We start from the raw sequence: 26,866 nt of genomic DNA on the forward strand, positions 1-26,866 counted from the left end.
GGTGGAAATTTAAATTGTAAACAAGCCTAAAATAAATCAGAACCCCATTTTCAAAATGTCTATATTATACTACTACTAGCTGCTCACCGAAAAAGATTTGAGAGATAAAATATGCTCTCGTTCAACAGTATGTCGTAAGAAATCACTTAGCATAAATCTGCAGTATTCATTGACTGCGAACTGCACTGACACAGCAGTTTTGCCTTTGAACGTGCAGTACACATTTAATTACATCACCCAAAATAAATAAAAACATTTCTGCCCCCAAATTTAAGACCTCTTAAATTGATAATTAAGACTCCTGTTATACCATTTAGGATATTTAAGCTTTTTATGACCTTAAATTTGATTAACTAAATCTAAGACATTTTAGGACCTGCAGGGATCCTGTAAATAGTTTTTTATGCACCTAATTTAAATGGGTATTTTTAACTGCCATCAGTTCCTGCAATGTCTTTAAACACAGACGGTATCTCTATCAACTTCCCCCGGTTTTGGGGGTGGAGGTACATGCGTAGTCACTCACAGCGGTGGGCCCAATCTCAGTTACCTAGCCTGCCAGAACCAGCTCAAAAGACGCCCGTCATTCTCCTCTGCCTCCCCTCGTTTATTTATATCCCTCCTTCCTCTCCATTCCTCTGCGGAAAGACTCTGGCTGATGAATTGTAGCTAAAGGGGCTAGCATTGCTATTCCCATCCCTCCACTTCAGCTGGAGTAGAGCGTGCTCAATTCAAGCTCCGCCAGAGAAACAAAAGCCAAGCGTTCAGCAGTCGAGTCTTTTCAAGCCCTCCCGCGGAGAAGAGAGGAGACAGTCTGAGAAAAGCGCCAGCTTGTGTGTGCGCAACATGCTTCGTGTAGTCAGCGGGGACACGTTGCATTTAATTCCCCACCAGCCCCCCTCTCTCTCTCCTGCACATTAGAGATGAATCGATACGTATTGGTTCCCAGGGTGGTAACGCTTCAGAAGGCAGTGGATGCCATGGAAACGCACAGGCTGCTGGGCTCTGATTTAGTCCCTGAGGTTTAAGAGGGGTGTAAACTGAGGGGGCGGCAGAGACGAGTCGTCCAGATGCACCGAAAGTATGATGTTTTTAACATTGAGGGATATCCACTCATCCTTAAGAGGAAAACAGCATCGCTCTGTGTCCTCATCAGATCAAATTGCGGAAACAAATTGCAACATTTTCTAAAAAATGTTCAGATTCCAAACAGCCTAATGGTAAGCCTCAAGCAGTCAAAAAGTTAACCAAGTAACTAGTTCATGTCAAAAACAGCAGTCAGCTCTGATTCTGATACAGATGTTGTTTTGATCATTATAGGATTTATAGCAGGGATGTCAGTTTGGAGCAGTGTTAAATTAGAGCAGTGGTCATCAGCCTTTTTGACTGATTGTCCATCACAATATTTATTATTATAGGCTCATATATTCTAAAGATATTTCTGCAGTAATTATGACAAAACTGCTTGTTTTCAAACTTTTTTTACATTAACAGAAACTGAAATGATTGATATATTAAACTGATAACCATGATTTATCTTGTGATTAAGAACTGCATGTTCTTCCATTATTGATTTTATGTGTTTATACCATTTCAATTTAGAATAGAGTTTGACTACTTTATTATATATCAATTTTATTAATTTAAATAATAATAATTGATTAATTTATTATGATTTAAATAATAATGTATTAATTTAATTTAGCATTTTTTTTTATCGTTATAGGATTTATATCAGGGCTGTCAGTTTAATGTTAATTTAGAGCAGTGGTCATCAGTCTTTTTGACTCAAATCCCCCTTTTGTCCATCATAATATTCATTATCTGTATGGGCGCATATATTCTATACTGATATTTCTGCGGTAATTGTGGTCTGCTTGTTTTCAAACTTTAAACTTACTGACATATTAAACTGATTAACCATGATTCAATTTTGTGATTTCAAGAACTGTATGTTCTTCCATAAGAACAACTGTTATTGATTTGATGTGTTTTTAGCATTTCAAATTAGATTAGACTTTGACTTTTATTATATATTAATAATTGATTAATTTAAATACTTTTAAGTCATTTTGCAGAGCCCATGGAAGTTTGCTGAGACCCACTGGTTGGGAACCACTAACTTAATGCAAATGATTTAAAAAAGTAATAAATATTTAAATATATTGAATTATTAAATGAATTAAAAGCACTAAAGCCAGGTTTATCTCTGAATCATCTTATTTGGGACTTTTCTTCAGCAAATACTTATATATGCAGTAATTTGCCATTGTTTTAATGAATTAATCAGTCATCAAAAGCAGTGGATCTTACCTGAGCACAGTACTGTGACTTTGCCACTGAGACGAGGAGCTTGAGAATAGGCTGAGACTGAGAAACCAGGGGTGTGACTGCATGGATAACAGCAGTGAACTTGGGATTTGGTTTGATCCCTAAAAAAGACAAAAACAAGATAATTAATTTGAAAGAACCATAATCAGACAAAAGGAAGCATAATCAGACAAAAATGATATACCAGAGCTATGCTGCACCTGTTCACTGATATCTAAAAGGAAAGGAAATCTATGGAATTCTATTGAATTGATTTAAACATAGTAAAATGTATCTAATAAAATAATAAAATATTTAACAAACACAAGAGGTGAATGATGCATACAGCTTAATGAATGACAGAATTTCAAACTCATATTCTGTGAGGCTTTCTGAAGAGCTCCGTGCAGAACTCCTGCGAGTTTGATAATATGCCAAATATATCTATAAAACACTTCAAGCAATATGATTTAGTGGTATGGCTTAAGTGGGATTTAATGAGATAAATAATCCATGTTTTAGAGTTATTAAATAGACTACATGTTTAATTACAATCAATGATAATGGCAAATTATATCATGCACATCTCTCTATAGATGCAGCACTTTTTTCATCCATTGTCCACTTTGCCCATGAGATAATAAAACAGACAGTTGGAGTGTTTCCCTCATCTCGAAATAACTCACCACGTTTAATTGGTGCAGCGGTGACAAACCAATATGATAATTCTTGCACAGATACAAGCAGACAATTCTTGTTGTTTTTTTTTTTTTTACACTTATATTTTCCCACTTACAAGAGGTGCTCAATCAACAGTTTCATATTGATTGGCCTGACAAGCAGTGCAGATTAAGATAGAGGCATGTGTGGGCTGCATTAGCAACTGTGGCGATGCACGACTTCAGATTGTGAATATGGATTTTGAGATCCAATTACACAGGGCTGGTCAATAATCTATCAGGTTGTACAATGGTTGTCACTTAGCTACATGGTAAATTTGTAGATATCAAGACACTTCTGCAATTAAGAGATGGCAGGAGAGGGTGTTTAAAAAAATAAATCAGATGATGACAAAGGAGAGAACCAGAGACAACGCAACTTGGGTTTTGAATGAGGCTAGTCACAAATTTGGCTATGACAAGACGACCCATGTCTGTAAAAGATGAAAGACGATCCGAAACTCCCATAATGCCTGTCTGTCATGTCTTAGAAAGCTCATTAATTCCAGAAACATTTGATCATAACCTCAAAACGTCATGCAGGACTAGTTTCTGAAAGTTTAGGAGAAAAGTGTGTCACAATATAAAAGAAAGACTCTTGCTGTGTCCAAAATCACTCACTAAACATTACATACAGAATAAATTTAAATCAACAGAAACTAGTGAGCCAAATCAGAAGAAATACTGTTCCTATATTTTATATGTACCTTACTTTAATGCACTTAGTTTGAATAGCATCTATCGCTAAGAAAATATGCAATTTTCACTCTGGGTAAATACCACCTAATTGCTATTTACAGTTAGTATGTGTATCAGGATCGCGTACTGGAGGAAGCAACTTTATGTGCATGATTCAAATTTTAGTCAGCAGAAACGCGAGAACTCATCTAAGAAATGTTTAATTACTATTTGGAGCATTGTGATTGCTAGACGGGGGCTTAATGAACTCATTTTCGTGAAAACCTGAAATTTTTTCACGCTTTTGTCTGTAGCTTAAAATTAGCCCATGCGCATTCTGACTCATTTTGCACATTTACATTATACACTAGATTTTTTTTTTCTTTTTTTGAGTTGACATTTTTAATAGAATTAATGGCAATATGAATAAAACGTTACATTTGAACTTTTTTCATTAATTTATGACCATTTAAGACTATTAGCAGCACATAATAAAAACTGATGGAATGAAGGAAGTGACAAACTCTTATTCCTCTATGCTCAACATTTTCCCCATTAGATTATAAAATATTAATTCACATATTTTATATAGGTATAAAAGAAATCTCTACATCACTGTTCACTTGGAATTCGGACAACACTACAAAAATGGCAAACCTCCTAATAGTGCACTATAGGGAAAAGAAGCGCAATTTTAGAAACAGCTTTTGTCTTTAACTCTGGAAAAACTGTGTGTGCAATAAAGAAGATGATTGTCAATTACCAAGTTTGGCGTAGAAGAAAGGGAAGTCGCCCAGGTAGGATGAATACTGGGGCAGTGTAAAAAGTCCACCGGGATGACTGTTCCACATCAGATTGCTCCTGGAGGTCTGCTGAAGCACTCGGTCCTGTATGATCTACACAAACAAGCAAACAAACAAATAAACAGCCGGCATTACAGCCCGTGTAAACAATTCCAGCTAAATTCCTCGCCCATGAGAGCTGTGAAGTTGTCATTTGGAGAAGTCTTTGCGAAAGGGTAAATTAATGTTTCAAATTGAAACTTCAAGCTGAGGTGCAGCTCTGGGTCTATAAACTATGAGACAAACGATCAAATGCTCCAGCGATTTCACCACTCTCTTCGTGCCAATCAGCTGCTCCAGCGTTAAGAGGAGCAATTGCTTCCCTGGCCTTGAGTGAGGCTCTCAGCGATGAATGGCTGCTGTAAAAAGAGACAAAGACTGATAGGCTTTTTTGTTGTTGCCGTCGTCGTCATCGTTTTTGGTTTATATTGTGCCCCTTGGTGTGAAAGCGGCTTGGCTTAGTGACAGCCTAATCGTTGGCAACTGGAATGGGTCTCCACACAAGCTGGATGTCTCTGAGATTGTGTCTTCATTGCAGCTTCTTAATACTAGCCTGGAGGCTTTTTTTGTAGTACGAATGACAAAAGTCTTGTAGAATTTACTGAGCAGCATCTGTTGAAGGATGGTGAGATTCCACGGACAACCTTCACCGCACACAAATATAACTTTCAAATACAAACACAGACATTTTCTGTAGACACAATCACGGCTGCATAATTAGTTCAGGTGTATGGGAAGGTGATGGGGAAGATAAACTCGTTCTGCATAAATAATGGTAATTAGGACTAATCATGCACGTCGATTCAGAATGATTACACAAAGAGGAATCTGGGCAACAAATCGAAGCGTTCAATTAATATGGTAAAGAAACGAGGCATTCAAGGTGAAGTGTGTAATTTAGAAGTACCAAACAGAATCAGAAAAATACCCAGTGTTATTTTTAGTTTTATGTTAGTGTTTAAAAAAATGCTTTTAATTGTCAATATTTTGTCGTGGTGCATTTAAGAATTATACTTTCATTAAAATGGCATAATATAATGTAATAAACATTACTGTTCAAAAGTTTGTGGTCATTTATTATTAAGAAATTAATAGTTTTATCCAGCAAGGATGCATTAAAATTAACAAAAGTGACAGTAAAAATGTAATGTATGTTTCTAATAAATACTGCTCTTTTGAACTAATGTATTTATCAAAAGAACCTGATTTCTTTTCACAAAAAATATTAAACTGTTTTAGACACTGATCATAAAAAAAGGTTCTTGAGCAGCAAATCAGCATTTTAGAATGACTTCTGAAGGATCATGTGACACTGAAGACTAAGTCATGAAGAGAGTAATGACTGCTGAAAAATTCATCTTTGCATCACAAAAACACATTACATTTTAAAATATATTCCAATAAAAATAGTTATTTTAAATTTTAATATTCCACAATATTGCTGCTTTAAATGTATTTTATCAAACAAATGCAGCCTTTAAATAAAAAAAATGTAAAAAAATCATACACTCCTCAAATTTTGAACATTATTATATTGTATTACATTGTATTAAATTATATTATATTATAATATGACAAAATGTCATCTGAGGTGACTAAGATAAAGCACAAGTTTGAGTGTTTCCCCTGTGTTTTCTTCTTGCCGTCCCCTGGAGCAGTCAATAACCATTTGACACGAGCGTTGATATTAAGCCGTGGTCTTTCAACCTTGCAGAACCCCACCTGTCATCTTAAAAACCCAATCCGAGCGGCTGATGAAAGGCCGTTCCTCTTGCTCAGCTAAAAGTCCTCCCTTTTAGTGACTGAAGACATGTGATTGACGACTCAATCTCGCAACAGGATGGCCGCAATCTTCCAAATGGAGGGCAGTGGATGAAAGCAACTCTTGGGATGCTAGCTGTAATTGCAATGACGCTGCACCCACGGCGTGGGAGGCTGGGGGGCTCTGACAGCTCTGTCTCTAACGCATAGTCTTCTGGGGTTAATTGCTGTGATTTGTTGATTGTAGATGCTTATGCATTGTATGACACTGTCAGTTTCTAAACATGGATCGCAGTGGCATGTTGATCTAAGAAGCATGCAGAACAGTTAAACTAACAAAGCTTTTGACTAAATATATATTTCATATATAACAGTGCCAAATAAACAGACGTTTCAGTGAAAAGCACAAAAGCATCCAAATACTTTTAGGGCTGCTATATCAGAGCTCTGTGTCTAGCCAAATGCCAGTCAAGCTAATAACTCTACAGAGAGGTCAATGAACCAAGGTCACGCATCATTTGCAAGACACTGATAAAGGGGACATACAAAATTAAACAAGGCATGAGAATGTGTACGCACTTAGCACAACCCCTAATAAATCATCATAATTCGACACTTTCTGACAAAATATTTGAACCAGGGCTGTGTGTCTGAAGCGGCTTTTGTGAGTGTCACAGCTGTGGAATGAGAGCGTGTGTATGTGTGTGTGTGTGAGACGGCGTGACTGAACAGTCATCGCTTACTTCTAGAGTGGTGAGCACAATCTTCTCCATGGACGAGAAGTAGGCCTCCCACAAGAACTGTGTTTGCTGTCGCAGAGCCAGAATCTTATCCTGATGAATGGAGCGCACCGTGGACGGGATCTGCACGGGGAGAGAGCAAGAGAGAGTGTGAGATAAATCAGTGTCCTGCTGCTACAGAGGTTATGTATGAACAGAACTAATGAAAACAAGGGAAAACAGAGCGATATGGGATGTATGAGGTGTATGGCATCTCGTACTGCTTGGTTAAACAAATCAAATCTGTAAAACCTGAATAATCTGCATTATAGTCCTTATGGAAAAACTGGAACATATCAGACTAAGACGGTCAAACCAGTCCAAGCTGTGTTTTAGCGCAAACCATGTGTTTCAGCCAAGTAGGACATCCTGGATCAACATCCTTCGTTTGACAGGAATGTTGATCCAAGACCAAAAATCACATGTCAAACACTATTTTTCTTTCAACTTTCGAATCATATTTAGATGTTTTAGGGAACAATCATAGAGAAACTTTCTCTAAGAAAAACCTTAAATGGAAAATTTATTTATAAGTAGGGATGTAACGGTTCACTCAACTCATGATTCGATTCACGATTTTGATTTCACAATTTGATTCAATTCACGATTTGTTTTATTTTTTTAAACAAAATGATATTTAAGACAAATTCTGAATTAAATGTGTCCTTTTATTATTGCTTGGACAAAATGCTGTTCATTTCTTTGTGAAATTAAAATATAATTATAATAATGTACTAATATAGCATTTGCATATCATTGCTCTTTTGTTGGTTTTGATTGCTTCTATTGTCCTCATTTGTAAGTCGCTTTGGATAAAAGTGTCTGCTAAATGACAATTTAAACAGAATGTAAATTTAAATAAAACTAAATTGAAATTTTAAAACAAGCCCCAAATCAAATAAATAACACAAATAAAATTAATCTCTTCATATAAACAAAAAAAAGGATTTGTCTGTGCTCTTTCCATTTAAAATTAGAGGCAACCACTGCATTTTAATCATGATCCAAACAAAGATGCTGCATACATGCAACATGAGCAGTTTTTAATTTCAAAAATTTGAATCGTCACATATTTGAATTGATTTTCAACCGGTTCGTGGTTAATCGTTACATCCCTATTTATAAGTGAGTCCAGATGGGAGGTTTAACAAATGTAATTTGCAGTTTTTGTATGTAATTATCATCAAAGCTTAATAAGTAATTTTTGATATATTCCCTCTGAGCTAACCAAAATCATTTTTCACAGGATCACAGGATTAATTGTGAATAGTTTAATCTTTTGACAGCCATAATATTATAATAGTTTAGTCACAATTCCTGTGAAGCTCCAGGATTTCCATTGTACAAGAGATAGTTCACCCACCACTGAAAACTGTGTCATCATTTAACCTCATGTTCTTCTAAACCTGTATGACATTCTTCATGAAGATATTTTGAAGAGTGTTGGCAACCAGTCTGCAGCCTTTGATTTCCATCTTATTGACAAAATAAGATAAAAATTTTTAGTATTACAGAAGAAACTATGTCATACTGCTTTGGAATGACATGAGGATGAATCAACGATCACAGAATTTCTCTTTAACAAAGGAAACCCTGGAACCTCCGTGGAATACATGCATGTCTGGATGGGAATCATTTTAGGTGTTTTTGAATATAATAAACCAGCTTAACTGGCCGAGGTGGTCAAAGCTCTAACCAAGCTGACTTCAGCCCCAATGTCTGACACGACTATTAAAGTATTTGGGCAGAACACAAAAGAGATTCTGGAAAGGATGCAATAAAAACATTAGATTTCAGACCTGCAGTAGGAGCCTCTCGTCCCCGATCACAGCAGCCGTGTTCCAGTCGATGACCTCCGAGAAGGGGAGTTCCCAACCGTTACTCAGCATGACCGGCACACAGGCCGCCTACAAACACACAAACACACACACAGACAGAGTGATGGGGCCACAGCGTGAGTCATATGTGCGGTGTTTTGATTACAGAACAGCACAAAGAGAGAAAACTCATGGACAAGTAAGAAACAGAACAAACACAATGGGACGCATATTAGATTGCTCGTACTGAATGCCAGAAAAGCCATTAGCCTTGTTACTGATACTGACTCGAAGAGTCCAGCGTACAGACGCCTACAGTCTCCACTTCACTTATACAGTTACTCGTCATGACAGTAAATACAGAGAGGGAGAGAGAAAAAAATGTAGGTTGGGGGGAAAAAAAATCTAAAACAGGGAAGAGGGGTTGGGGAGAGAAAAGTGAATTTCCTTTGAAGTGCGGGAGATGTGTAGAAATAGAGGGATGAGCAGCTGTTGTGTCTGATGGCTGTTTGACGTAACGAGGGCCTGCCACTCAAAAGAGGTCATAAAGGTGTCAGCTGAGCACTGAGTGCCGCAGGGCTTTAGCTCTAGTGGTCACACACACACACTCAGGGGAAGAGGGTCTGTGCTCCAGAAGTGAAGTGCTGCTGCTGCATTATATAACAAATAACAAAAAAGTATGTGCGTGCGCAGAATTGTTTCACAATGCTTTTGAGGGCCACATTTCTAAAACATCCTTATGATAAAATCTCTTCAAAGCAACTAGTGGGGGCGATAATTGTTCGTTAAAAAAAAGAAAGGTTCATAAACGGGCCAACTAATGTTTTAATTAACATCCAAAAGGTGACAGAAAGGGGCAGAGTTAGTATGCAGTTATAATTAGTGACATTGAAGGACTGCACAATAAAGGAAATAAGTGTGGAAGGAAGAAAGTAAAAGTGTGGAAGGAAGGAATGAAAAACATGTATAAGGAAGGAATTAAAGAAGTGCAGAAGGAAGGAAAGTACAAAAGGAACTGAGGAATTTAGGGAACGCAACAAGAAAGGACAGGAACTGAAGGAAGGAAGTGCAAAAGAATTTAAGTGTGCAAGAAAGGATAAATAAAAGAAAAAATAAAAGGAAGTGCACTGGGAAGCAAGGAAGAAAGAATTAACTTGAAAGGAAGGATGAAATGAGGGAAGTGAACACGGAAGGCCAGAAGAAAACAACAATAAAAGTAGTATGTGACTACAGACGGAAGAAAGTGTGGAAAGAAGCTATAAAAGAGGTTTAAAAGGAAAGGAAGTAAACAAGGAAGTGAGGAAGGAAGGATGTGCTCAAGGAATGAAGGGTGGAAGGATGTGAATGCAGAGGGAAGTAAGTGTATAAGAAAGGATCAGAGAATGAAAGGAAGAAAGGAGGGAAATATAGAAAAAAATGAACTTGGAAGGATTTTGAGAAGGAAGAAGGAAGGATAAATGGAAGTTTGGAATGAAAAAGTCTGGAAGGAAGGAAGTGGGGGGCAACAGGAAAAATATAAAAAATGAAAAGGAAATGAAATAGAAACTAAATGAAATTAAAAGAAAAATAGGATAGTAGTAGAAAAAAAAAACAGAAAAAGGTGCAGACTGAATGACAGATGTGTGCTCACCTGCAGAGCCTCCAGGAAGCGAAAGGATCCCAGTCGTCGTCCTCGCGGAACCAAACAGAAGGTGGAATTGTGCAGCATTTCACGATAGTCATACCTGCACAAAAACACACACAAACGAATGACACAAATGCCTTTCTTTGAATTTAAGTGTCATTTCTCCATCAGTCTCCCTCCCACCTTCCGTCCTCCACACCTGCCCGTTTCACACAGGCACATCCATGACGAGCAGAAACAAACAGCATGCACACATTCAGCTGCTTGAGAAGACACAGCCATGTTTTTCCCATATCAAAGATACAGTCATCTCTCTGCCCCTGCGCTCTGAGCTCAGGGCGGCCACACTGACACAGATGGCTTCCTGTCCTCTCATGCGCGCACGCAAAAAAATACAGCGTCAAAGAGGTCTGGAGGTTAAAGGAGCAGGCAGTTATTTATCAGGCAGAAAATCATTCATCATTTACTGGTGAGCATGTAAGGTGAAGGTTGTGCTGCCATTATCTGCCTTGTGATGATCCTGCTGACTCCAGAGCAGCTGTGCCGTTTGCCTCCTCAGCTCATCGGTAGATGCTGACTTTGAACACTGCCTGAAACTGCTACACTCACACACACCCCTAAAGAACGAAACCGAGGCACAGAGGCCATTCTGTCGCAAAGTGAACAAACAAGGCACGCCTGTGAGCACACACGCATGCGTCCCAGCTGTCTGGATATGGGACTGATCCCGCGTTAATGTGATAGAATATGAATGATGCTGGAGGGCGAGCGCTGGTCTCTGTGGTGCCATTTCACGTAGATTAGCTACCTGAGGAGCAATATCAGACAGTCGGCAAACACTGAGGATCCCTCCATGCCTCACTGTGTGAGCCCAGGACAGAAATGATGCTTTTCTATACAGTCTGTCACCAGGCTTCCTTGCCCAAAGTAAAAACACTTTCATTTTTTCCGTAATACTGTGGAAACATTACAATTTAATACATTTTCAAATGTAATTTATTGTGGTGATTACCACCTAATAATTCATAACTGTACAATGGTTCCACCACAGTACTTTTTTTTGGTACACATTGTGTGTATTGCCATGTTATTTCAAAGCAGCTCCTGAGCACTGAGCATCTTTTGACCTTGGGAAGCTCAGACCACTTAAAACAGCACAGCGGAGATGAGAGGGTGTAATGGTGTGTGTTTGTGTGAAGTGAATCCATGGCAATGAGCATCTATGAGAGATGAAATGCAATAGAGTAAAGAACAGTGTTAAAGTATTATGAGAAAACTGCTGGCGAGTGAATCAATATCAGGGTCTAAAAATGAGGATCACCCTCTGTGATTGTGTTTATTTCACAGGTTGGGTACAATTATACTACCCTGCCCAAACACAGCCCTAAGCGCAGCTTTATGCTCCGTCTCCATAGCAACTCCGGCTAAATGCTTCCATTCGGAGTGTGTTAATTATATGCGTTCTACACATGGCTGATGGGGGGGGCCTTGCACAATGAGGTAATGTTTTAAAAATCTCCAGTGTTTAATTTCTCTTGCTTTCCACCACTTTCTAAAACTTTCTCTCTCAAACTACCCCACCCCCCGCACATCTGAATGAAAGCTTCGCTGGGAAAGGAGCCAAAATGGCTGTCGTTTCTGATGCAGAACAATCGGCCTAAGGCACAGACTTCCACTTCCCAGACATCAGTCTCAGGAGAAAAACCCACAACCCACAAATACTAACTAAAGTGCAAAATAGATAAACACGTGTGATATGACCATATTTGCATAAAAATTGGTAACTCATAAAATATTAGGTAGTCTCAGTAGTACAATTAGATAGTAGCGGTAGAAAGAAATTAATACTTTTATTCAGAGATAATGCATTAAATTTATCAAGAGAGATGGTAAATGCATTTAAAATGTTACGAAAGATTTCTACTTCAAATAAATGCAGAAATGGCTTGCTGGAACATTCGTTAGAATAAAGCTTTAAAGCTATATAGAAAGTGCATTAAAATCATTGCAATTGCTTAAATTTATATTGCCAGAACTCACCGAGAGTTTAAATTGTATTGAAATTGCAAGTGAAATCAAGGCTTCTTTGAACGTTTTTTTTTTTTTTTTTAAGTGATGATGTGCACAAATCCCTCAACCCGGTTTTCTGAACCAATTCACTGCAAACAGCAGTTCAAAACAACCAATACATAAAATGAATTAAACATATTTCTGCTATGCATAGCAAAACCTCAAGCAAGCAAAAAGAGGTTATATTTATACAGACAGCTAAAACCGCAGCTTGAATCTGATCTCCAGAAATTCATACGCCAAAAACACAAACTACAGTTTAATGAGAAAACATCAACAATTAGTTACAGTTATTATATTCATTGTTATGAAACTGGCATTAAGTAACACACAGCCTTCTGTCATTTCACATACCCACATGCCAGTTACCAGCAGGCCACACAGATGATGCTGCGGGTATGAGTGTGTGTACATGTGTGCGGCCCTATGAAGTGTCCGCACTGTCCTCTCTCCAGAACTCTCACTGTAACTAATTCATTAGAGCAATTAGTGCTCATTAGAGGGCTTATGCTAGTTTCAATTATCATCCACAACATGAGATAACCTAGAGGCATTTCAGCAAACACCCCCGTCATATAATCTTATAAGGTCATGTGCCCCAGTTACACCACGGGAATCAAATCGGGGCCAATTATGGGCAAAAGTAAGTGTATCTGTAAATCTATATATATATATATATCCATTCTTCTATCTCTTCATCCGTCTGCCTATCCATCCATACACAACATGGTATGCAATGTGATCACTTATCTTACATAATTATTTAGTCCCTGGTCCAGTGAATTTAAGTGACAGTCCTGCCATTAAGTGCATTTCCTTGTCAAAAAGATCAGCTTTGGTATTACAGATGTGTGACAAGATCATCTTATACTGGCACCGTAATTTATCATGAAAATCTTTTCAATTTGTCTCCCCCTCTACTAAGCAAAACAGACTGAGCCTATTGCCAAAAAAATAAAAAGGGGGGGGAGGGGGACTTTGGACGTGAAATGAAAGAAAGATCACATAAAAACATGAAGTTATTTGGTGAAATTTAGCTATGCTGTTGTCACACACGGACACACTTTGTCCTGTTTGATTGGCCTGTCAGAATACAGGGACACTCTCCATATAGACCAGTTATCCTGTCGGGGCACGAGGACAGAAACGTGTCTTGATTGGCCGGCCTGTCAGCATACAGGGACACGCTTTGTGAAATACTGGCTGTCTGGAATAATTCAGCCCTGACTGGCTGTGGGGTCGGAATAGTTGGAAGTGCAATTCAGAGCGTGGCATGTTGATGACCAGATGTGTCTCAAAGCACCAGTTTATATCCAGATGGTTGGCAGGACTGCGATGACGTGACTGTGCACGAGTCTGATTCGGGACATGTCAGCACAAGCCTGCTCTGCGGTCTCGCTCCAGTCCTGCGTGAGAAGCATTTACAGATGGAATAGTCGCTTCTTTCATAGATCACAGACTCTAGTGGTTAAAATATTCCTGAGATGTCAGAGCGCTAAACAGCTAAGTGGGCTGAAGTTGTACTGTGACAGCCCTTTGTACTGGTCTGAATCTGTGTATTCCCGGAACGGGGGAAAACAGCATCCTATCAGAACTTGTGAAGGGGTTATATCGACAAACTTTAGAAATCAAAGGAGCCTTTTATGCTGGAGTTAAAAAGCAGCACTTCTAACTTTTATAGATTCAGACAACTTACGAAAACTACTTGAATTTGCCATCTTTCAGCCACACAAACTGCTAAATTACATTATCTTTATCCAAATACCAAGAAGAACAAGCCTGTCAGATAAGTACAGAAAAATGATCCCACTAACTATTATCTGACATTCTGAACTACAAGAATTCACTGGTTCTGTTTGATCTTGTTGCTTGGGATTGATGGCTTTTTGTTCTTATTATTAATGGACTTATTTTTTTTCCATGGCAATATGGGTTCATTTTACTAATAGACCATCTACTGTAGCCTTTCCCCCTAAAGGTGAACAAAAAGCCATAATTCTCTCATTTATTTGCAAACACATTTAAATTTATTCTATTTTAGGGCTAAACCCGCAATATCTCCTCACCATATGTGACTAAGACAGAGAAGGAGAGAAAGAAAGGGAAAGAGGGAGGGCACGCAATCAAAGCTGCAGATGGGGTCTCTCAATTGCTTGTAGAGACTGTCCCTAAAGAGCCAAACCAGTCTGTAACCTTCAAATCCAAAGACTCCATATTTGCACACCACACCCTGGCTACGACTGCATGACAATGGAATCTTTATTTGCTAGACTTATATGATATATCATCAAAAGAGCATCCAGGTATAAAAGCATATTCAGGTAATATTATAGCACAAGGAAAAAAGAAAAGGAAAAAATATTTGGATAAAAGCTGATTTTTCAGACATACACATACACACACATATATATACACACACACATACATACAAATATTTTTTCCTTTTCTTTTTATATGTGAAATTGTAAAATTCATTTAATGGACAATTAAGCACATTTCAACAGTTATTCAAATTATATTGTTGAATAAAAATCTATAAGACTATATATTACATAGACAATTAGATTTGTACATATTTTATGTATTAAATATCTTTTTGCATTACATTAATGATAACGATACATAGATAGATTTTAAATATACTTTGTTTTCTTTAAGCACATTATTTTCAACTATTTTCTTTTGGGCTAAAACATGACTGGGACATGTTCTTGACAGGTTTCATAAAGAACTATTAGCACGTTCAAAAGAATTCCTTTGCAGGACAGTGTTATACGATACAGGTGTGTCTCCTAGAACTGGGTCATGACACATAGCTGGAGGGGGAACTGACAAAAAATGAGGGGGGTGCCCACTCTGTCACCAGAGGTCAGAATGTGGCTTTTGGACATTGTGGACGGAAAGCACTATCCATAACGAAGCTCTAACAAAGCAATGGCTTCTTTTGGGAGGAGGCTGCAGCTGGTGTCAGGTTGCTCAGATAGACACTTGCAGAGAGGAATCCTAGGGAGAAAGATGACGAGAGAGAGACGCTGCAGAGAAAAGATGGACTGAAGAAACAAGAAAGAATAGCGTGGCTGGTGCTGCTCTTTTTCCACCTGGACAGGAAGTAGAGCAAGTAACACGGAGCACCTGCATCTTCAGGTCTATGTGTTGACAAGCGGCAGGATTGAATTTTTCATTCAAGCAGCTTGCCGATATCTCCAGACTCACTCCGAGCTTGAAGTGCTGCTATCAAGTGCCATTAAATCTGCTCCGGTGAAGAATGGTTCGCAGTTTTAGATCACAATTAGGCGAAACCCAGCAAGCCCACTGAAGCACTCATTAGAGTCTGTTCAGAATAAACAGTCTGAGACTGAGAGAAGTGAGTGAGGAACTGACTAATAACACTTTCCCCACTCCTGAAAATATTTAGTTAGAGAAGCGAATGTATAAAAATGAAGAAAGTGAGATAGGGCATCATTAAAAAAAAATAATAAAATAAAAAAAATAAAAAATAAAAAAAGACTGACTGGTCACCTGACAACCTGTTCTGGTGAAAATATGAGAGTATAACATTTCTTTTTAAAACGGAAAACAAAACACAGACACAATAATTGGATGGCGAAAGAGAAGTAATTACATTAATGTATAGCAATATTAGATCTGAATAAATATCAAATAAAAGATGAGATGGAGGAAAGTGTGTGCTAAAGTAACTTGCAGGAGTAGAAAGCATATCAAAACAAATTAATAAAAGTTGAGGAAACAAACAAACGCCTATACAGTATATCTTGGACAACAACAGAGCTGGTGAAATCTACAGCAATAAAACTGTAAACTGTAGAGTTGTATAGCAATAAATGCAGTCAAAGGCTTTTTCTTTGATGTCTTCATTCTACCACAGGCTGATGACATGCAAACTCTCTCTTTGAGAGCGATTATTTAACTCTGTGTATTTCAGACTTTCTCTATTTCTTTATGTGCAAAATAGGAGCCAATATCACCTCAAACAGACAAATTCTTTGGCAGAAAAGCTGTGACATCAGCCTAAAAGAATTGGCGCTCCTTCACCTCAAATGCTGCAATACTTAAAGGTGAGAGTCACAACACAGAGGGAGGGAGAGAGGCTCTCAGAGCTCTCAATGTCAATTACACCACAAACCCACACACAGTCGGGACAGCACAAAAAAAACGGCTTCACTTCTGTAAACAAAAACACACCTGTGTATAACCGAGATTTCTGTTGGCTGAGTTTGCATACAGTTCCTTGCAGTGAGAGTTTAAGTGAAGCATATCAGTCCTCTAAGTGGTAACCAATGCCATTCAAACAGTCTCGAAATGAAATAATCTGATCAAAGATCCTCAAATCAGGACCATTTTGAGGTTGTTTTGCTATCAAACAGTGCCAACTTCAAATTGTTTTTTTTTCTTTTTATGTAGGTCAAACTTGTCTCATCCAATATAATACATTACTGCTTCGAGTTTTATTTTTAACTCAAATGTTAAATAATGTGAAACTGTTTCTGTACATATGCAAGACTTATTTTTTAGGAATAACCTTGAAAATAATGTTGTCCCTTTTGTTTTCAGTATTTCTATACAAGAAAAAAACAAACACTTACCTGATATTATATAATAATTTATAAAACATTTTGAATTTAAGTGACCAAATAAAAAAAGAAATAAATTTATAATAAATAATTATTATTTTTATTATAATTAGCATCACCCAACCAATATGAAAATTAATCAATCAACAAATAAATAAATAAACACCCATAAAACTGCAATAAGATGAAACGGCACTTTTATTTTCGGCCAGTGCGAGGCCAGAATAATTAGATGGCAGGAAATGAATCATCCCCTCTGCCTGGTGAGTTATTAGCAACAGTAAAAAGAAAATCAACATGAACTAAACCTATCAATTAAATGGGAGCGGCGTCTTAAAGGCCTAGTCAACAAGCTGTTAAAGCAACACAATGCGCTTCTATATGGCCCAGGAAACCAAACCGCAAAATTTCACTCTGAAACGAAACATTTAATACTTTAATGTGAATTTTTGCTTTGTAACATCACACTTGTTGTGAACGGGCCTTTAATTTAAACCCATGAGAACGTGTCAGTCAACATGACAGCGAGATGCCAAACACCTAGAGGCCTCGCTACTGCATAAAACACAACATACTGCACGTGAAGTAGAGTGCAAACTTCACAAATCCATGATGTAAGACCATATGTCAGTGAATGTGACAAATTATTTGAAGAGCAAATCAAAGCTCTCGTATTCCACAGCAGCTCTTTAAAAGCCAACACGTGCATTGTTTCAGCTCTGCTTCACCCCCAAGCTGTAACAGTTCAAAGAAACTCAATAAAACATTTAAGATGAGCCTACGAACCCCCACCCCCCCTCAGCACCGTATGACCTTGGGTTAAACGTATTTAATTAGAACACGAGATTCCCTCAACTCTGCCTTCCCCCAGCACAACAAACATCTATCCTTCATTTGGATGGCTTGTGCCTCCTTTTAGAGCTTTGTTTCCAACTATGAGAGTGGGATTTAGGAAATGGCTGGCATACAAACAGAAGACTTCAAATAGCTGTGTGGCTTTACGCCACACCAAATGGCACATCTGGGCCGCGGCTTCAAAGAGCTCCACTCCCACACCTTTAAGTGCTAAGGCAGGTGATGAGATGCTTCTGAAAGCTGTCTGAATCCCAGTGTTTGATAATAGGAGGCAAGTGCAAATCTAAAGCAAAGTGACTTCTCTATCCAGCTGCCGAGAACCCCCTTTCACACATAAAAGGCTTTCCTGCTGCAACGGACAAAAGCTGTATAGACTGGATTTGGTATGCACTTTGCCGTTTTCAAAGATTTTTGTTTCTTTTTTTGCCCGAGGTCAGGAGAAGCGGCAGAAGAAACAATGCAATAAAGTCATCCGATTTAATGTTCTACTGCATCTGGGGAATGTTGGAAAGGTCAGAGGTTTATACTTAGAAAGACGGCTTATGAAACTCGACGTTTTATAATAGGGAAAATATACCAGTCGGAAGGAACGGTCTACTCTACAGTCAAATGGCTAATCTGAAGGACTCTTTTTTGGTATCTGTCCATTTGTACACATAACAAGCTGAATTAGCAATTGGAAACTTCAACACGTAACTGCTGAATGCACAAAAGGAAGATAAAAGCCATATTCTGCTGCTGAAAGGCTTAGAGATGTTATTTACTCACCCATTTAAATCTGCACGACTTTGTTCTGTGGACTTTCTTTTGAAGAATGTTTTCGTCTATACTGTGAAAGTCAATGAGGTCCAATGATGTTATACATCCAGGTTTCATTATATGGACAAAAATTACACTCTTCTTTTGGGTTTCTCAGGAGTCAGTCAGTCATACAGGCTCTGCTGAAAACGAATAGCTTTGGTTCGCTTCGTCTCTGTGAACGTCCCTAAGGACTGCTTTGCTGACACTACTTAAGGTGGTTGACAAATAGAGCAAATAGCGGCTGAACTAGAGGCCAGCTTCGGTAGATGTTAGTGAATTACTCACCTCTTTATTCGGCTTGCATCGCACAGCTCATTTTTATTGAGTTTGTATAATGGCCAATGTCTAAAACGGTCATTCTTAAGAAAGAGCTCATGGGATAACTCCATCCACTCAACAATAAAGCACTGTCTCCTGATGCGGTGACATGAAAGAGTGCGGCTGAGCTCACATTTGTCACCCGTGCCACTCTCGTCGACACCTCCGGTGTCACGGTTCGGTCATTTAGCAATCAGGGAGGACTCTGGGTAATCTTCCAGAAGCGAAACCAGGGTTATCCTACTGATCCAACCCTGACCACTTCAAAGGGATTTTCTGAGCCATATGTGATTTCATATAGTGTAAAAAGCTATTTTAAGAGAGGTAATTACCTGTGATAGCTATATGCGAAATGCAGCTTAGCTTTGCCTTAATATGTGCCCCATTCCCTTGTTAAGTGACCCATTGTTGAAATTACAATAGAATAATCACACAGCTGAGCCAGATGAGTACTGTAAATTGACTATGACGTTGATTAGTGTGACGTGCGATAAGTGTGAAAGACATTACAGACTAGCCCTTAACTACTCTATGCACAAACAAAAAACATGTGACATTCCTTAAAACTTTGAGAACAACTGTAAAAAGGTAAATCTCAAACATGTCTTTTTATTTAATCTGCCATTTGAACTGTCAAGGTTAGTTTTTGTAGCCTCTCCAAACACTGTGGTTGACTAACAATGACTAGAGTCAGACATAGAGACTTTCCAGACGCTCATTCAACATCTCCATGAGTCATTTCTCTCAGTTTAGACAATAAATTTTCACTCAAAACAATGACTATGTCACTGGCAGACATTAGATCTTAAGGCATACAAAAGAATGATGAAAAGGTTCTCAAAGGAAGTGATTCATTTTATGCTTTGACTGATCTGCAAAATGTGTTTTAGTTGAGCATCAGTATTTGAAACAGAAGGGCCGATTCTGCATTTACAAGTCAATCAACTGTGATGCAGATCAAATATTAATATATTCCACCCTATATAGCGAAAGGTTCCTAGATGGCATCCAAAAATATGCATCCATACAAGCAAATACTGTTATTTTCTGATTAACAGCACATGACTTTTATATAGCTCTGTACTGATATTTATTAATAAATTGTATATATATAATTAAATGTTTTGCAGCGTATATAAAAAAAATAATAATGGACTTTACCATGGCCAATTCAGTATGCAGTTTTCATACAATGTATGCAAGCTGAGATTCAGACACACGTCATTCAAAACAACTTGCGACAAACATAAGAACTTATGCGTGAGAGGAAAAATGATAATGGGAAAAGTTAATATGCTAATTAGTGAGCTAAACTGTAAACAACCTTCAAGTCACTGTGTTATAATAAAGCAAGTGCTTTGTGCCTTCAAGAATATGAGTGAAACTTCAAAGCAGCCAAGAATGAAACCAGGCAGAGGCAATTAGCGATGCTCTTTAGCACGACATTAGTCAGGAGCTCGGATATAAATCTCCAACATTCAGGTCATGATAATCTTTAACTTCTCAGAAATGTCACAGCATTAGTCTGCGGAGGAAGATTCGTCCAACCTTAGCTGACAGACAGTGGAAATGGGCAGATTGTGACAGATAAACACAAACAGACTTTCTAAATGTCACACTGCCGGAGGAACAGGGTGCGCAATAGCTTTATCCTGATCGGTGGCCTGTAACGATGGAACCGCTCGTGTTGATTGGAAAAGAAACAAAAAGCACCGCTGCGATTGGGCAAAGACAGAGTTCCAGCCAAAGCAGATAGAATGTCAGCAGATCTGACAGAGCCGGACTGAGTCTCCGTGGAGCGTGGATGCTTCAGAGGTCAGGGAATGCGCAGTAGTGATATTTAATCAACCTGACAGCTCTCGGTCTGGGAGTCAAAAGAAGGCCTTGTTCAAAAGACAGGGCTTTCTTTAAATGTGACTGGTTTGATGGAAATCCTTCAACTAAGACCTACCACTGAGACTGAGGACTTGATAGGGGTTGGTCGTCAGCACAACTGGCAGATGAAATGAAAGAATTTTTGGTACACCAAGTTAAGGGTTCTCAAACTTTTGGACACCACGGAGCCAAAAAAATGTAATGTTCCCCTTATGATGGACCCACCTTTCTAAAACAAGGGCAGCTACATTCATTTATAATGTGTGTTAATGTTAATTAATTTTAGAAAAACTAATGTTGTTTCCTTAATATTAAAAAAAACGCTATACGCTTTATACTAAAGCAAATTATTAAAATGACTTGCATAGCATTTTTCAAAATAAATTAAAATCTTAAAGCAGTTTCACAAAGAACAGTGACCACACCAACATTTTTTTTTTTTTTTACAAAATTATATGCAGATTTGATGATTATAAAAAAATAAAAATAAAATAAATAAAAAAAAACTAAGGCTGCCAATAGAATAAAATAATCTCATAGTTTCTAATTTTTAGTGCATAGAAATCTGTATAGAATCAATCAAATTCTGTAAATTTGCTTTAAATATGCTTATATAAATATTTATATATAAACATTTTTATATAAAATACTTAAAACTATAAAAATTATAGATATACAATAAGCTAACACATTAACTTTGATATCAATAAAAACTATTTTATTTAATTATGAGTTATCAATGAACCCTCCTAGTCCTAGCTTGTGACCCCTGGGGTCCAGTTTGAAAACCCCTATGATGTAGTTGACATGCTCTTGTGGTCTTTAGCCTTCGCTCATGCATATCCGTCCACAAGACCGCAGGCTATCCCATTTTTGATTGTGGTTTTAAGAAGAGTGCTCACAAGCACTAGAGGAATAAAACAAGGACTGAGGGTGCCATTCCCTACAAAGAACACATAAGAACTCCAGGATCATCTTATCAAATGGAGCAAGACTCCACTCGCAGAGCCTGATTTCAACTGCTGGTTGACAATTACACGTTCAGATGATGATGATGATGTGGTTAACTGACTGACTTCTTGCGACAGGATTTTGCAGCATTACACTTTTCTCCTCTCAGAAGTTGATGATGACATGGAAGCAGAAAATGAATGCAGAGGCACAAATCCAATCGGGAGGGAAGCCAGTGGACTGAGTGAACTCCCAGATCCAGAAGGAAGAATGAGGTAGGGAAAAAAGCACTACTTGTGCAAGGAATGTGCTGGACAGCTTGATTTATACACGGCACTGAGAGACACCACTCTTTTGGCAGTGCATTGACAGGTTGATGATGACTTGTTGTTCTGCCGACATCATGAGAGACGCCTGGATCAAGTTACTATACATATACAGACAAGCCGCAAAGCATCAAATTATGCCTCTATGTTTGCAGAGAGAGAGAAGATACTAAAAACCTGGACCATTAAGACTCAAACCTGTCACATCAAGTTAAGCTTCCCCAGGTGAATCTTAAACGCTCATTTTACATTTAAAATCTCAATGATTGATAAGTGTGTCAAAAAGGTTTCTGCAATATAAACAGTTTATAAGTAGAGATGTGCCCATATTAAAATTCTAACCAACATCAATTTTCAATTAAAAAAAAGAAATTAAAAATTAAGTTCACTGAAAAAATTATTTTGCATAAATGAATGCTAAAAACTAGTCAATTTTAAACAAAATACAATTTATGCACCACATCATATATTACAGAATTAAAAGTTGATATTCATTTTTAAGATTTCCTAATAAGAAATAATATTAGCAGTGTTATTAAATTATTACAGCTTTTTTAAAACATTAACTCTGACTGTTAGATGGGAAAAGTAATTCAAATATAAAAACAGGCAACATTAGTGTCTAAAATTAAATATTCAATATCAGTATTACTTATAATTTAAATGAAAATCCATGTCAAAAATAAATACATTTATTTATCGTGCATCACTATTTAGAAGACACAAAAATGCATCATTAAGCACTCTATCAGCTGCCCTCAAAGAGAGAAACTCTCCATAATAAGAGCATAAATCACTGCTATTCAAATTCTTGAAGAGCCGTTTGTGCTCAGAAAACATGGTGCAAAATAAACACCACAACAGCGTTAGTTCCCCTGCGACATGATCTTAAGATGCTCAGGAAGGCAGGTATTGGGCTCTGCGTTCGCCTCTTTGCTTGAATGATGAGTTCTAAGAGCTCATGGTAATGGCCTGTCTCCAACATCCCAGCCACTATAAATCTTCCCGAGGAAAAAAAATGAGGGAGCAGTCAGGTGGGGAGAGGGCCGCGAGGGTGCATGTGACAGCATGGCTGGCATTCAGCATGTCTACACACCCACCACTTCACATGATTAAAGCATAAAAAATAAAAATTCTGCCTGCATTTTAAACGAATCAAACCATTATCAATTTCAACTCAGGAGCGGGTTTTTTTTTATTTTTTACATTTGCACTTTTGGCCACAGTTAAAGGAGGTAAAGTCAGGCCAGGACCCGAGATGTGCTCAGACGCGGACCTGCCACAACAAATCAAGGCCCAACAGGTCTGCAGGGAAGCTTTTTTAAAGCAGCTGTGAAGCTAAAGTCTTTTCTCTCTCAGCTATGCACTAACATATGAGTAATGAACACTTAAGTACCTGCATGTGTAGGGGCCTGGAACAGGACCCTAGGCGATCTGCGGAACACATGGATGCACTTTCACCTTCTTAAACCATTTTATTTGCTTTCATCTCTATCTACTAAAACAATAAAACCATGCTGACTCAGAGCTTAGACAAAAAGACACATACATAAATCAGCAGGCTGTACTCTAGCATCCTATGCTGACTCTCCCGATAATTAGCTCTACTATTAACTTTGATTACGACTCCTACTTAGATTGCCTATGAGGACACATTATGACAACATTAAGATGTTTCAGACTAAAGGATTAGGGTGAACAGAAAGTGAGTGATAGTGCAGAGCTCAAATGATCTCATACAAAAACTCAACTTTGCACTTCATCAGCATGGCTTCATCAGCGCTTTTCTAGCCCAAAAAAAATCATTGCAATTGGCATCTGCAAAAATAAAATACAGATAAAATAAAATCCGCAAGTATACTTGAACTAAGTCACGTGCAAGACAGAATGTGTAAGTCACGTTGTTGACAACAATTCAAGGACCAAACTTTGATGGCAAATGGACTCACCAAAATCAGTAGTGTGAAAGCCCTCAAGCTATGAGACCATCACTGCATCAGTGTCCAAACATGCGTTTGAGTTTTGAGCTGCCATGACAGTACGTGTCTTTACTATAATTGTGTGACCAGTTTAGCAAACCTGGGAGAGAGCGATACAGCCACAGAAGTCCCATGGGCGGAAGAGCGAGACAGATAGAAACACTTATTTCAGCCGGCCACTAAACAGCCTGTCATTACATACAGCAGCAGACATAACAGCAGAAAGGAATAAACATCCGTTGTCTCCTGCTTTCGCTGTCTCTTGCTCAGAGGCAGAGAGAGAGTATGAGCCTTGGAAGGGAAAAAATAGAGCAAAGAGTGAGGGAGAACCTCACAGACACCAAATCTTGACATTTGTCCAACCATACAGCTGAAAGCACTACTTTAATGGATGCACACTGAGAGAATGATAATTAACCCACTTATTCGACATACTCAATACTTCACAGTTCACAGGAGATGATTAAATTCACCTGCCGCCGACGTACTTGCACATGTCTTAAAGGGACTGTTCACCCTAAAAATCTCACGTAATTCAAAACCTGCATGACTGGCTTTGTTCTGTGTAACACAAAAAAATTAGTAGAAAAGCGCTGTTTTCATGCTTGTCTCTTTAAATGCAAATGAGCTGCTGCTCTCCGCTCCCTCTTCCAGAATACAAACAAGCTTTACAGCTTGTACCTCAGATACTCTGCTAAAAAAAACATCTGTTTGGTTTGGATCATCATGTCTATTGTGCTGAAATAATGCATTAAATATTGAAATAATGCATACTAGTTTAAGCTTCTGATATACATTTTAAGCTCACACATCCGAAGCACGTGCAAAGAACACGCAGTCACATGGCATGTGAGTACTAGGTTCTCTTTCCTGTCTTATTTCACTTAAACTGTCAAATACACACAAGTTATGACACACACACACGAGTTACAAAAACAGTCAGTTATGTCTGTGAAAGTACACAGTTGGGAAAGAAATCGCATGTTTATATTAGATCTATGTGGCAGCAGAGTAATATACAGTAAATAAATCAATAAATCCACTGCTCTAGTCTCCTCTGAGGCTGGGACTCTAAATAGTGTTCTGTGCTCGTCAACAGTTAGCATGCTTTCCTCAAACTTTCGCCATGCGTTAGAACTGGTTCCACCGCTGTGGGTGGAAACTCGCAGATTAAGGGGTGGTAATATTATAATAAGATCCCAGTTCTACGTCGCAGGGGGAGTGAAAACTGAGCGGCTTGTTTTTTCACAAGCTTGCAGAGAATGGCTTACCAAAAAAATTACTAGGTTGTTCTTTTTCACATTTTCTGAGATGGTAGATGCTCCCGATTATAGCACTTAAACATGGAAAAAGTCAGATTTTCATGATGTCACCTTTACATTAAACATGAAATTTTGAAGAAAGAAAGACTGAAATAGTATTTTTTTTTTTCTTTTGCAAAAATCCAATAATTTTTTTATTTTATTTACCACTTCAAAAATACAAAGTGCATTTCTCACATGAAGCTATCAAACTGCTTAGGAAGACATGGAATTTAGTCAATGTGTCATATGGACCATTTATGTCTGAAATGGAAATGGTCCCCATCCACTTTTTAAATTGTATGGAAAAGAGCAGGGTGAACATTACTCAAATCATCGCATTTTGTGTTCTACTGAAGAAAGAAAGTCATATGGGTTTAGAACAGCATGATGGTGAATAAATGAACAAATTTACATGTTTGGGTGATTTGTATCTTTAAGTAATTGGAAAAGTATACAGTATTTATTTGCATGTGCCTTGGATTTTCGCCCTACATCAAAAAAGCCTGAATCTTTCATCTCAATCCACAAGAGCTTTCCAAAGAGATCAGTTTAAACCTGCTGCAAAATGAGCAAAAACAAAGAAAAGCTTTAATAATAGCCTGCATTATTTATCAGTCAAGCTTTAAACATCCCAAGAAATGGTTTATCAGTGAACAGGGAAGCCATTATAGAGTCACTCACACAGTGGCCACGTTTTATTTGAGACGTGACTCACTCTTCTCTTTCTCTTTTCATCTTGAAGAACATCATCTCTTCCTACTTCACCAAGAGAGAGGGATAAAAGTGGTCTTTATGTGTGGGGTGTGAATAAGTAAGTCTTAAAAGGCATGACATTGTGTTGTGGCAGAAGTGGGCTGGTGGGTTTGTTTACATGTGTGTGGCGGTCGCATTGATAGTCGAGGCATGTTCAGAAGAGGCTGTCGGACTGTTCTCACGACCTCGCCTCCTCCTCAGCCCATTTAATTCACTCAGCTAACTCTATTGAACTGTGTATGTTTGTATCACAGGAAACTATGCATGAATGTTGCCAAAGCTGAATGCATAGACAAAGGCAAATGAACAAGCAGGTGGATAGATGATAAACTTGCTTACCTTTGTCGATGCACCGCAACAAGGAGAAGGACATGCAGAGGAGGAAGAGAAACAGAAAGAACATTAATGGCATTAAAATTAAAGGCCCAATTGCAAATACACATTTAAAAAAAATAATTATTTGATTTATTTTATGAAATTCAGTTTTATATAAAAGAATACAGCAGCACCCC

General features: G+C 38.1%; 1 protein-coding gene across 1 annotated transcript in view; it reads right to left on the minus strand.

Annotated features, from left to right (window-relative positions):
• LOC109109198 (exostosin-1b-like) overlaps window positions 1-26,866 on the minus strand; it is a 70,925-nt gene that overhangs the window by 13,821 nt on the left and 30,238 nt on the right. Inside the window, exons 4-8 of the mRNA XM_042745133.1 lie at window positions 10,537-10,630; window positions 8,889-8,996; window positions 7,054-7,173; window positions 4,471-4,603; window positions 2,314-2,432 (exon numbers count right to left, since the gene is read on the minus strand). Coding sequence (XP_042601067.1) covers window positions 2,314-2,432; window positions 4,471-4,603; window positions 7,054-7,173; window positions 8,889-8,996; window positions 10,537-10,630 — 574 coding nt within the window. The remainder of the gene's footprint in view (window positions 1-2,313; window positions 2,433-4,470; window positions 4,604-7,053; window positions 7,174-8,888; window positions 8,997-10,536; window positions 10,631-26,866) is intronic.

Source organism: Cyprinus carpio, chromosome B19 (genome assembly GCF_018340385.1).
Source record: "Cyprinus carpio isolate SPL01 chromosome B19, ASM1834038v1, whole genome shotgun sequence".
Classification (NCBI taxonomy): domain Eukaryota; kingdom Metazoa; phylum Chordata; class Actinopteri; order Cypriniformes; family Cyprinidae; genus Cyprinus; species Cyprinus carpio.